This window comes from Pholcus phalangioides, unplaced genomic scaffold (genome assembly GCF_987345545.1).
Source record: "Pholcus phalangioides strain wild (caught in Gottingen) unplaced genomic scaffold, Ppha-v1.0 ptg000011l_1, whole genome shotgun sequence".
Lineage (NCBI taxonomy): Eukaryota > Metazoa > Arthropoda > Arachnida > Araneae > Pholcidae > Pholcus > Pholcus phalangioides.
Window position 1 is genome coordinate 9,948,570 of NW_028301604.1, and position 13,603 is coordinate 9,962,172.

A 13,603-nucleotide genomic window follows, 5' to 3' on the forward strand; every position below is an offset into this window, starting at 1 on the left:
AATACGAGAAGTCAAAGTCTATTACTTTTTTTTTGCCTTTATTAGCCGCTACTAGTTAATCTTCGATGATTCATTTTTACAAAAATATGTAAATGTGGGTGCTTTTAGCATATTTTAGAATATTTTTAATTGAAACAATACATCGACACAGCAATTTAGTTAATTGGAGTGGATTTTTAATTAGCTAAAGTAGTAAATTAAGGTTAAATAAGTAAATCGAGGTTAAAAAAGTTAATTAAAATATACAACCGGCTTTTATTTTAATGTACTCTAAAAACTGATAAATATTTGTGTAACAAAACTAAATAGTTGTTAATTGGAATTTTATTTCAGATTCCCTCAGTTTGATGTGATTTTATTAGTCTTTTAATACATAAAATTTCATCAGCTCTCAAAAATGACACGGACAAGGAGAATCGAATCTTTCTAGATAAAAAAAGACTTGTACTTATATAGCTGTATTTTGTATTGAAATTGACACTAAAAGATGTAGGCTATTTTTTTTAAAACGGCAAGAAAAATTGGGAAAATAAATTGGTATGATGGATTTTTTTTATAACATGCATTTGCCATGTATTCAAATATACACTGAATCATATAGGGTTAAATTTGAAATGAAAATTCAATTAACACATAGTCTTTATTAAACACAAAACAGTTGAATTAGACAACACAGAGTCAGTTATACAGCATTCATAGCTTCACTTAACTGTATAAATTGTAATTTACTGTTTGTTCAGTGAGAAAAAGAAAATTTAAAAAAAATAAAAGGATAATGCACATGAAGTAAAAAAAAAATTAACGAAACATGCAGGAATTTTTTTCATGTTTCCAAGGTAAAAGCAGCAGTAATGTTTCATTAAATTGGCTTCAAAATCGAAAAATCGATGACAGACCGTAAAATAACTGATTTTCTACAAATCGCCAAGTTCAAGCAAAAAAATTCCAGTACATATAGAAATTGTTTAGCTTTATTGAATTGTTCCCAGTGGATGGCCCTTTTTTTTAATCTATTTCTGTATTTGTTTTTGAACATTTGGCAAATAGATGCGTAAAATGAATGCGATATGTTTTTATCGCATCATGATATTATAGTTACCAATACTGCGTTTGTTATAGTTGGTAAAAAGTAACCAACTAAAAATTGGATAAATCGATTGTAAAACTTGATTAACCAGTCCAAATAGAAAAATAATGCAAATTAGAAACTCGTCTGAAAACAGAATAATAATGGCATTGTCTACCGATAATGTACATTACAGTAATATAGTGGCCCCTTTTGTTTGAAAGGGTTTTTCACTCGAAAAAACTGTTACCTAGTCCGTACATGGACCAACTATTTAAAATCATCAGTATAGTACAGTACATGTATTGTTACATGGAGGCATTTCAAGAAGAGCGTCCGAAAGGAATAAAAGTTTTAGTAAAAATTGAAATTTCCAAACGTCCATTAATCAAGTAAATGTCAATCAGTAATATTTGAGTCTCACTGAATTATACCGAAAGAAAATTACAGATGAACAATTGAGGAGCGCTCATTTTCAAAAGGGAACATGTCCATATTTGCTAAATTTACAGTAGAAGTAAAATATCTTTACAAAAGTTGGAAATAGCCCAGCAGGCAGAATGTAAGAATGGTATAAGAATATTTAAATACTATGTGTTTTGATCGACTTTCAAGAGAGTTATTCACATTTGAATTTTGGAAATGTTTCGTTTTGAAAGAAAGTTAGTGGAAAAATGCTACCTTTTGATTAAAATTTGAGCTGCTCAAGTCTGAAAAATTGGAAATTTCCATGTCATCTATTGATTTCACAAGGTTTTACATAGCCCAGGAAGGTGCCCTTAATGTCCTCTTGTCATTAACATAGGAAACACTACCGTTCTACAGTGGAACCTCCCATAGTGGTTCTCAGCCACCTCGTTGGGCATTTTGCCTGTTGTGGCGTTGTATTTGTATAACAGACACTTCCATTAGTGGAAACCTCCATTAACGGACGCTTTTTTTGAAGTACGTCGATGGGACTCAATGTATTTTACTATCTATTAACGGGACACGCCTTAGCAATGGACACGTCCATTAGCGGACAAAATTTTAGGTCCCATGGGTGACTGTTACCTAGAGGTTCTACCAAAAATACGGAAGTGAATGAACGAGGTGTATATGTTCGCTTTTGGTAGAAACGACTAACTTTACATTGTAATTTTCACCAAAAATATTTCCATTGGGATATATTTTTTGATATATTTATATTCCATCCTGTTTCATAATACGACTGAGCTCATCTCAAAGATTCAGAAAACGTTGAAAAGTGCATTTCGAAAAAAAGTGGAAATGTTCCCTTTAGAAAATAAGCTCCTCAATTAAATGAAAATTCGCCGAGATAATAGTATAATTAAAATTCTTCATTTTTTTACGAGCTGAAATTACCCATTATCAAAATTCTGGAGTTGAAAAAAGTGGCAAAAATCATAAATCCATTATATCAATCGCTGATACCTCGGAGGACCTTTATCCAAATGTTATGGGGTAAGTTTTTATTAACATGATAAAAAGTTCATATTTTTTTGAAAACATTAAATAGTTATAGGTTCTTCTTATACAAAAATTTGAAAGAAGATTTACTCTCACACATATTAACCGAACTTATTTTTTGTTCATAAAAATTATCAAATCTATAATGCAATTAAATAATAAACCGTAGATGGCTTCAGAAACACTCTTTCTATCCTCGATCTTGTATTAAACGAGTTCGATTGTATTGTTAGGATACCGATATTATCAACACGTAATTTATTTATTTTTCTAGATTAGGAGAATCAATCATTTTGTTGCATACCAGGATGCATTCATAGAAATCAATTTATTTGCTTTTGGTTCATTCATTAATCAGTTATTTCTACCAATAGATCAGTTATATGAAAAAAATCATCGAAAATAAAAATAAAAATTTCAGATGAAAAATAGGAAAACGAGTTATTAACTCGTATGGGAAAACAGAATTTCATCTCAATCTTGTTGAAGCTGCTAAGTTCAGTTGAATGAGTTTTGTGCAAGCAATATATATATACGTATACTGTATCTCGACAAATAAGTAGATTTTTGAAAGACTGTAAAGGAGAATTTCTTTAACCCTATATTTTGGAACAGGCGGAGATTTGCTTCGTCAGGAATCTTGAAGATTATGAACGGACGAGGCGCATTACCGTCACGTGTTTCCTGTCCAAACAGCCCTCAGTGAGAACCAAAAAATAAATAAAAATTCTGAAACATACAGGAGAAGCGATAGGAAAAAAAATTAGCTATAAAAAAGTGAGAAAAGCAACAAAAAATAAAGGTGAGCACAATCCCCATGGGAACTTTGGGCTACGTTTCCGCCAGAAACTCCACTTAATCGAGGTATGGGAAACGGAAGGCCGAATTCACCACGCTACAGTGATTTGTGAAAGTGCTTTCTTTACTCTCTCCTATACTACTACAAGTAGTAGTATTGTGGGGGTGGACCACGACGACGAGAATACAAAAATCTAATCGCGTCGTAAAAATTGTACGTATATGTACATACATGTACTATGAGAGAGTGAGACCATTGCACATCATTTCTAGATTTTTCACCTTCGACGAGCCAGATGAAGGACGGATCCATTTGCAAGAAAGTTGCCAAAAAAGTGTCCGATTTCTTATCTGTAGTTCTCAATATTGATAGGACCTTAGATGTTAGAAAACCTGTTGTGCTTGTATATTTGATAAAAAAAATTATAGAAATATATGTATTTACGCGAGAGATTTCCGACGTGATTAGCGAATTGATGAATCAAATCAAAAAAAAAAATTATAAGCAATGCCTAGGGCTCTAAAATATATAATACGGAAAACCCCTTAATTTCCATCAATCCATTTCCTTCCTTCATGTGAATATTGTTTTACTTCACTAATCTGGTACGAATGGTGGTTTGGATGCAAGGGCTGTTTGGCTTCCACAAAAATGGAAAGTTTTATCAATTTACGCATGCACAATAAATTTAATTGATGTGGGCATATAATTATGATATTTCCAACAATATATCATTTTCACTTTTGTGTGACAGTTAATAATGATGAGTGCTTAAATGAATATTACCGCCAATTACTCAAATATGCCCGCTAAGTAATCAGATGTCTTAACGCAGAAGAAGATAATTCCAGCAAATCAACTCAATCTCGAATAAAAATTATGTAAACCGTTGTTATTGGGCCAGATGGCAGGGCCCTTTTTATAGACAACATGAGACCTGTAAGAATAAAAGGGTCTAAACTAAAATGTTCTAAGCCAGTGCTTTACCCCGTTAATAGTACGCCTTTTTTCAGTGTTATTCTCCCTCTTTATTCTGCCGAACATTTTCTATTGTCGATATCGTAGTACTGGATACGCAGAAAAATATACAAGGTGAGAAAACTTGAGTCCGTTTCATCTCAAACAATTCCGAGTAGTTGGTTATTGAAACATACTTTCAACTAATAAAAGCATTTAAATAACGTGCCATTTCAAATATGTCGTTTCACTAGTGACCGTAAATGTACCGAGACACAAAATTTAATTTTTTATTCTTCTAACTCTGTCCTCAACTTCCAAGTAAAAAGTTGCTGCTTTGTCTCTCCCGAGTCCAACAAAAAAACATGTTTTATGGAATTATGTGCAATATTAGCCGGTATTTGATTCAAAAATCGCTGAAAATGAAAGAAAGAACAGCACAAAACAAACTTGAAGAAAAAAAATCGCGAAAATTTGAAAAGATTCTTCAAAGTCGCAGCTTATTAAAACTTTGCTACATTCTGAGATGTCCCATGAACTTTTGATAAGCAATATCTCGGCGAATCTCGCAATATCACATAGAAACGGAATCTTTTTGTTGGGCTCAGTGAGACGGGCAATAACTTTTGAATTGGAAGTTAGAACACAGGGTAGTTCTTTTACTGCCCCCAGTAAAAGAAATGACACATCTCTAAAATGGCCACGTTGTTCGAATACCTTTTCTAATTAAAAGTATGTCTCTAACCAACTGTTCACGAGTTATTTGAAATTTTTACTTCGAAGAGAGAGGGATGAATATTCGGCTGCTATTCGGTATTATGCCTGATCGGCCCTTTCGACGAATATTCGGTTCGGCCGAATAATGCTTAGGTATTCGGCTGACTATGTAAATTTAAGCACAACAGACTAATTTTAAAAATTATATTAATTGAAAATTTTCCCATGAATTAAAAATTGCTGCAATTTTTTTCCCATTTTGTGAAAGTGGTTATGTCAGGGTAAATTTCTAGGATAAGGAAAACGTAAAACTGAAAATATGAAAATACAATCCTACTGCAATAAAGTGGAAGTGAGCATGAATTATACACAAGTTAACTAACTAAAGGGTGTACCTTGACAAGATACGTTTTGAATTACTAAAACATGTACAGAAAAGAAAAATAAGTCGTAGATTTCATGATGAATTACTGGTTGAGAGTAAATAATGGGTGATATTCTCTTAATTAGATGTAAAATTGTAACAATTGTAAAAAAAATTGATTATGCAAATAATATTAAAATACAATATATCATGGTTAAATTTTATTGTCTCAGTATCATGGCAATAAAAATCCTCCAATTACCAGTTTTTTAATATTTATTTAAATAATAAATTGCTTGAAGTTCAATATAGATCATTTGAATTTTTATAATTGTGATGAATTTCAAGAAAATTGTTATTCGGTCTCCGAATATTTGGGGTATTCGGCCAAAACGTTCGTCGAATATTCGGTATTCGGTTAATCGGCCAAATCACTATTAGTCCCATCCCTAGTATTTACCCTTTATATTGTTTTATACCAAGATTTAAAATTAGCCACTATAAAGAAAAAAAAAGTACCCACTCTCGCCTTCCTCTCCGAAACTTCAAAATTCGAATAATTCATTTTTTATTTTCAAAATGTAAAACCTATCACAATTTAGATCAAGAATATACATTCTATAAATTCTAATATAATAAATATAAGTGATATATGTACTAACTAATTTATTAAAATAAAATTTATTGTACTAACATATACGTGTTAGTATAATAAATTTTTATTAATGTGTGGGCCCAATTTCTTGAAATAGACAAAAGTCGAAACTTGGTAAGAAAGAAACAACGTTTTAAAAGTCTCGGTTTTTTAGAGATTACCTAACAGAATACGTTGAGTAATATTTTAGTCTTTGATCTCGCGAGTTGAAATTAATTTCACATTTAATGCTTAAACTTCAAACACGAACGATAATAATGGAGAAGTAAATATAAATAATATCGATCCGTTTATTCTGATGTGTTTGCCCTTGTGCAAGATGTTTCCCGAATTTTTCTCCCCTGGGGATGATGAGATACATACAGTGAATGATGTGAAACCATTCACTTTTTTTTTTTTCACTCTCTCTCCCCTCGCCCATCATCGTCTATTCAAAAATAGGAAAAGCAAGGGTGTTAAATGGTGTAGTAGGTAGTGGCTGTACAGAGAGAGAGAGAGAGAGATGCTACTGCTGCCGTGTGACAAAAACGCCATCGATTTTTGCCATCGTGAGCTCATTAATGCACCACTTGGTGTGTGGTAGAGAGAGTAACAGTGTGTTAGTGTGTGGCTTCTACTTCTTCCACACCAAGCACTTTTAGTAGAAGCTCGTGGGTAGGCTATAGGCTGGCTGTTTTCTCCAGCAGCAGCAGCAGCATGCGACACATGCTTTATGCGAAGAGCTATTAGTCTTCTTATCGTCTTCCAACATACTTTATCTTCAGTTTCTTTCTTCTGTTGCTGCTACCATCGCTTTTTGGAAGTTTGTACCCGTAAAGTAATTTCTTTTTTGAAGAGTAATCTTGGTGCCATATACTTGTACATGGCGGCAAATATACCATCTATACCATGAAGCAAAATAATAATAACTAGAAGCTTAGATCATTTGCTATGAATGAGAGAAATATGGATGGTGTCTCGCAAACAGTGACATATAGTCAAACTCGGTTATAACGACATTGAAGATTCTGAAAATTTTTGCCTTTATAATATACAGAGTGATTCATTGTGTTCCTAGGGTTATTCTTCAACTATATTTGGTGTTTTTTAGGCCGTTTAGTTGAAAAAAATGTCCATCTAGTTGCAAAAAGGAAAATAAATTATATAATTATAATAATTACTGGCAAAAAAAATTCTTGTTTTTTAGATCACGACTTCAGTTGCTTTCTATGAGAATTTTAAAAATTTTAGTCATTTAATTTTTGTATTGTTGACAACACTGGTGATTCAAAATGAAATATAGTTTTCAGATGATGTAAAAGAGGCAGATTTATCGATAGCTATTCAGGTTTTGCCTCCCTTCTTCCGTTCTAAATTGATGTTCTTGACCAACAATTAATATTATTTGCTGCCCCACCAAACTTAACCACTTAGTGACCCTCCTCCTTCCGGTAAATATGCTTCTGACCAAAACTGTTATATGTTAGGTAGACTAGATGTACTACTAAAGTTTGCGTTCAGCTACTGAGGGGAACTGAAGTAGGCGATAGCTTGTGTGTCACATGACTAGTGAATCCCGAAAGCGAGTTTCACGAGAAAACTATCTCGGGAGGCTGGTTTGTCTTTGATTGATGCCACAGTTGCACAGCGAGAGTGGAAACTATATTCTCTGATTGCACTGAAAGTGTCGTTGCACAACAGTTAGATTCCATTTTGCACGATAACGTGTGCATATCATCTACGCCACTATGCCATTTATCTCAGTACGGGACACAAATTTTAAGAGTAAATCTACCTAAAGGATTGCAGTTGTTGTCCATATTTTATCGAGAATACATAATACGGCACATCCCTGATTCTTGCCAAAAATGTTGCCAGTTGACGGTGAAATTGTCAATTATATATACATATAAAATAGCATGTCCTGACAGACTGATTCATTGACTGACTTATTCATCATCACCGAGCTGAAACCGCTGAAGTTATAAACATGAAATGTGGTCAGTAGTTTTATTCTATAACGTAAAGACTCACTAATAAAGGGTTTTGAAATTCGACTCATAAGGTTATATATAGAAATTCCGCCGAGCCGAAACCGCTGAAATTACAAATATGAAATTTGGTCGGCAATTCCATTTCATGATGCAAAGACTCACTAAAGAGGGTTTTTTCGTAATTCCACTCCTAAAGGGGTCTCAAGGAGGTTTAAAGGTTATATAGAGGTATCGCGCCGAGCCGAAACCGCTGAAGTGAAAAATATGAAATTTGGTCAGTATTTTTATTTTGCAACGTAGACTCACTAAAAAGGGGTTTTTTGAAATTCATCCCCTAAAGGGGGTTCAAAGGTTATATGGAGCAATCATCGCTGAAGCTATAAATATGAAATTTTTGAAAATATGGATTTCTGAAAATTCATTCCCCCGAGGGGATCACAATAGTTTCAAATGTTATGTGAGTGAATGATAATCGAGTAATTTTCAGATTACGAAATCCACGTGAGCGAAGCCGCGGGAAACAGGTAGTCACTCATAAATAACCATTGGGAGGAATTAAAGTGCTACAGAATAAATGTATTTCATAAAAAAGTAACATAATTTGTAAATCATTCAAATTACCTTTCTCCCCAGTTTTTGCAAAGATTATGAATTAAAATAAGTTTCGTTGAAAAAATGAAATATTTATTAAACGAAAAATCGGGAAGAAAATAGTTTCGAAACAATACGAGAGATGTCAATGTGAAACATTAAGCGTCAATAGAACAACAGACAGACATTCCGTAAATGCGACATGCTCTAATTCTAGAAACTTGGGTAAACACTTCAAACGGAATCATAATCGATGAAAAATATGTCACTATATTCCTGGTCGTTGCTTGTGTTATAAGCGAGGTCAATTATCATTATTCCCAATGGAAATCAGAAGGGACCACCAATTGACCTTATACCCGAGGTGCCGTTACAAACGAGGTAGTTATAACAGAGTTTGACTACATAAATTTCGGACTCATCTAATTAATGCTCTCAATATTTTTCGACTCATAAAGTAAAAAATAGATAAAATGAAATTATTCGGTTATGTCTCCAAAAAGTCACGTAAGCTTTATTTATATCTGCTGTCGGTATTCGAGACATTTCTATTGGATTAGTCATCTTGAGACAATTATCTTCTTAACACACGCTGTACTGCTATCCTATTATCAAATGCCATTTTTCTTTTAAGTTATGCACCATCGCATTCGTGTACATCCAAGATGTTATAAGAAAAATTAATTTTATAAGTAGGGAAAAAACTTATTTTGACCGATTTATATCGATCTAGGATAAAATAAAAATATATTTTTCCAGCGTTTTCTCTGGATAATCAACAGACAATCTATTATCGAGTTTTAGATAAGAAGGAAAACAACGTGTGAGATTAAACTTAAGCCCTCAAGCGAAATAAACTATAATTTGATTTTGTTCATGAAATCCGTATACATAAATAGATTTTGCACCAAAAAAAAGTTTATTATCGCTTGTATAGGCCTATATCTAAAAAAATGTTTTTTTTATACATAAAAGTTTTCAGGTTTAGTATTCTGTAGAAAATGACTATGGACACACAGTTAAAATCACACACTATAATATAATCCCAAAAATATAGATTTGAAATGAAACTAGGAATTTATTTATTAAATTTTATGAATAGAATTAAATCGTATTTTTATAAAATAACAAATTTTTATAAAATAACAAATTTTTATAAAACAGTATATTTTTATAAAATAACAAATTTTTATAAAACAGTATATTTTTATAAAATAATAAACTTTAATAAAATCGTTTTTTAAATATTTTTTGAGTTGAATGAGTAGTTGGTAATATTATCGATTATTTTTTAAATTTATTTGATAAATTGGCTTTCGGAAACAATTTAGTTTTTTGTCTAAAATTTCGTTAGAAAATATTATTCAGTAATTGATTTATTTCGTACTCAGTACACATATTTTTGATTATATATGATATGCCAGTATAATGTCTTACACATCTCTAATACTTTTTTTTTGTAAATTTTCAAACATTAAGGGAAAAAAAATTTACTGCTAACCCTTTGAATGCATGATGAAACAGCATGGCATCAATATAATTAAACAAAAATTAATTCAAAATAAAGAAAACTTTATAGTCTATCGAGAATGAGGTATAATATTAAAATTTCACTGACTTAATCTTATTTAAAATTAAATTTACAATTCAAATGTTATATAATTTAACAAATTTAATTATTTTTTTCACAAATAAAATATTTATAAATGGATCTTAGACATTTTGCCTCATTTGATAATCTAAATAGTTTTCTTTATTTCAATCAATTTTTATTCAGGTGCATTGACGTCATCTTATTTTGCCACTCGCTAATTTTCCTTAACGTTTGAAAATTTGTAAAATGATAAGCATTAAGGTATGTAAATCATTGTATCGGCATAGCACATATAATCAAAAAATGTATACCAAATTTGAAATAAATCAATCATTAAATACTATTTTTAATGATATTCCTACTAGAGCATGATTTTTGAAGTTTTTTGTCCATCTTAAAAAGTACGAGACTCATTAAAATTTTTGGAGATTTCGGATTTCATCAATTAAATATCAATGGATATTTTCTGTTTAAACAGAAACAGTAAAATCAACAATGCTTTACACATAATAAATAATTCGTTAGGAACTCCTTTTTACAGTAGACGTAATAAATTTTTACCTCAATAATTTTTTTAAAAACGTCGATTCTCATTAGGAATCGAAATGTCAAGAAATAAATTAAATCAAAACGTTCAAAAAACTTCTTGACACGAAAATTCAAGCATGTAAAAGAAGTGTAAAAAGAATGTGTATATGATGACGATTGGAATAAATAAAAAAATCAAGCAATGTTTGTGTTTTTTCCCCCACTCCTGTTGTCTTAATCGTTAACATGTCTAGAGCGCAGACACACCTTATGCGCAGTTCCTTGTTTTCTTATGCACGGGTAAAAAAGGCAGGCCAACCTTGAATGTCTCCATTGGCAAATACCGGCTCTGCAAGGATAGAGCAGACTTTTTTTTTATCTGTTACGTGATTTCAAAATGAAATGAGGAGAAAAAAAAAAGAGCCAAAAAATATTTGGAGTGGCGCTTTGTGGCCCAGTTTAGCTTAGAAGGATTTAGAAGGAGACACATGTAACGAATGCCAGCTACTGGGCCCGTTCCCGCCAAAATGATGCGCGGGTGGCCTACCGAATTTTAAAGTTTCTTTTTGTAGATAAAAGTGTATTTTTATGTAATTAGTGCAGTTCTTTTTGTTTTTTTTTTGAACTTGCCCGACGGAGGTAATTTTGATTTGGATGTTTTCTCTTCCGTAATAGATGTTAGCCCAGATAAGTGGGAAGATTCAAAAAATCGAGAAGCCGCGGATTGGATCGCTGGGGGCTTTCTGCCAGGTGAAAGGCAGCACTATCATCATCATCATCTGCACCACCACCATCATCATCATCCCGAGTTGTTGGGATTGCCTCCGGCGGGGGTCGGCCTAGTAAGTAGTGTTGGTAGCTGCTGGAGCCCCGAGGGCGGCGCCTCTCTCGAAATCCAGGGTCAACAGCCAAGTTGCACCGCCGCCACGCTCCACCAGCTGGCCACTTCGTCAGAGCGCGCCATGCCGACGGACGCGCTCGCCACCTCGTCCACTCTGGAGGCGAACAGCACAGCTTCGGCGGCCGGACCCAACAAGTCCGAAGGTGGTGTCCGCTCACCTGAACCAGAGTCGTCGTCACCGTCCGTTTCGCCGCATTCGCCGAGTCCCGCACGCGGTTTCCCTTCGTTACTCGTTCCCGGCTTCGGACTGGCCGGCCTAGGTTTGGCCCGTCCTGCCGGCTTAGCGGCACCTTATTCGCCGCCGCCGACTCTAGAGCGTTTCTCGCCGGCTAATTTGGCAGGTGGTGCACCAGCTATTAAACAGATGGAAATGATGACTAGGAATTACAGCGACTTCATGCGCAGCCTTGCTGCCAAATACAACCAGAACAATACGCAAGAAAGGTGAGTCTCATTTCAATTCATTATTTTATTTATCTCTCTTTTAATTGTAAATTTTTGGAAGTAAAAAAAAATTAATGTAGACAATAATATTTTCCGCCGACAAATTTAGATTTTTAAGAGTAATTTTTACGTAGAAAATTTCTTTATTCTATTCTCAAAAGTTGCTTTATATTAAAACTATTTAAAACATTATATTAAGTGAAAATAAAAAAAATATATTTTTAAAATCACACAAAATAGAATGTCAAAATTATTGAAATCTAATTGCAATTTATTACTTTTATTACTTTATTTCTCTCTCTCTTAATTGCAAATTTATAAAATGTCAAAAAAGTTGATGCCAAAATATTTTTTGAAGACAAATTTGAATTTTTAAGAGCAATTTTTACGTAGAAAAATTCTCAATTCTATACTCAAAAGACACTGTATATTTGTAGTCTCTCTCTATGTTAATTGTAAATTTATAGAAGTAAAAAAAAGTAATGACAAAATATTTTCCGCCGACGAATTTAAATTTCGTCGTGTATAATTTATACCCAAATTATTTTTAATTCAAGCCAAAAGTTACTGTGCGTATGCGCGTAAAAACCTTTCAAAACAAGTTACACATAGTGAAAATAATCAATATAAAACTCATTAATATAACAGTATAGTTTTATTATTATTATGTATTGCCATTTTTCTTAAAACTAAATATAAGACATTTTGCACAAAAAATGCATAATATTATTTGTAGGTACTCAAAGATACTTAAAAATATATTTCAAATTTATTCCATAATAGTTTTTTCTTATTGGTTTCGGTTCCAGTAATATTGGCAATTTCAAAAAATATGAAATACTATCGAAGTTTGAAACTGTTTCAAATATATTTTTTGTAGTCAAAGATGTGGCCTGTTCCAAGATGTTTCAAATAAACCCAAGTAATCAATACCTCTATAAAATTTATTATTAAAAATTGAGGAAAATCATTGCCCCAAACATAAAGGCAATAATTTGATTTTTGGAATAAGATTGATATTATAAGAAGTCGCCAACGAATAAGGCAAATATACGAAAAATTACAGCCCAGTTTTATTTTTCGTATATTTGCCTTATTCGTTGGTGACTTCTTAATATTGGGAAAGTTTATCTACTCTTCCAAAAAGATTGAAGTTTAGAATTTTCCTGTACTGTAATGAATTTTGGTCTAACTTACATATATATACTGTTAAATGCGAATTTTTTCTTCACGTTCAGCATTTTTTGCCTATCCTCGTGAACACGTCCAGCAAATACACTTTTTGCATTTTTAACGGGATTGCTAATACATATGTTGTATATAGGCTATGTGTTAACCCATCAATTACACAGATATTATTTCTTGAAAACTACAATTGCATTGCCCTTGTTGTGTTTGTGAAGTATCACTGTGTCTTGTTGGAGTTGCCATTTCTAGTCCATACAGCAGCTCCAAGTGTAATTTGCTCAATAGCAATATACTGGGTTATGGACGGTATTTATGTAAAGTGAAATTTTCAATTTTACCTTGATACTTCACATCAA

The 13,603-nt window shown here is 32.6% G+C and overlaps 1 protein-coding gene across 2 annotated transcripts in view; it reads left to right on the top strand.

Moving 5' to 3' along the window:
• LOC149080027 (uncharacterized) overlaps positions 1 to 13,603 on the top strand; it is a 193,098-nt gene that overhangs the window by 122,187 nt on the left and 57,308 nt on the right. For both annotated transcript variants that reach the window (XM_089238968.1, XM_089238969.1), the window contains one exon: positions 11,390 to 12,059. In XM_089238968.1, coding sequence (XP_089095094.1) covers positions 11,390 to 12,059 — 670 coding nt within the window. The remainder of the gene's footprint in view (positions 1 to 11,389; positions 12,060 to 13,603) is intronic.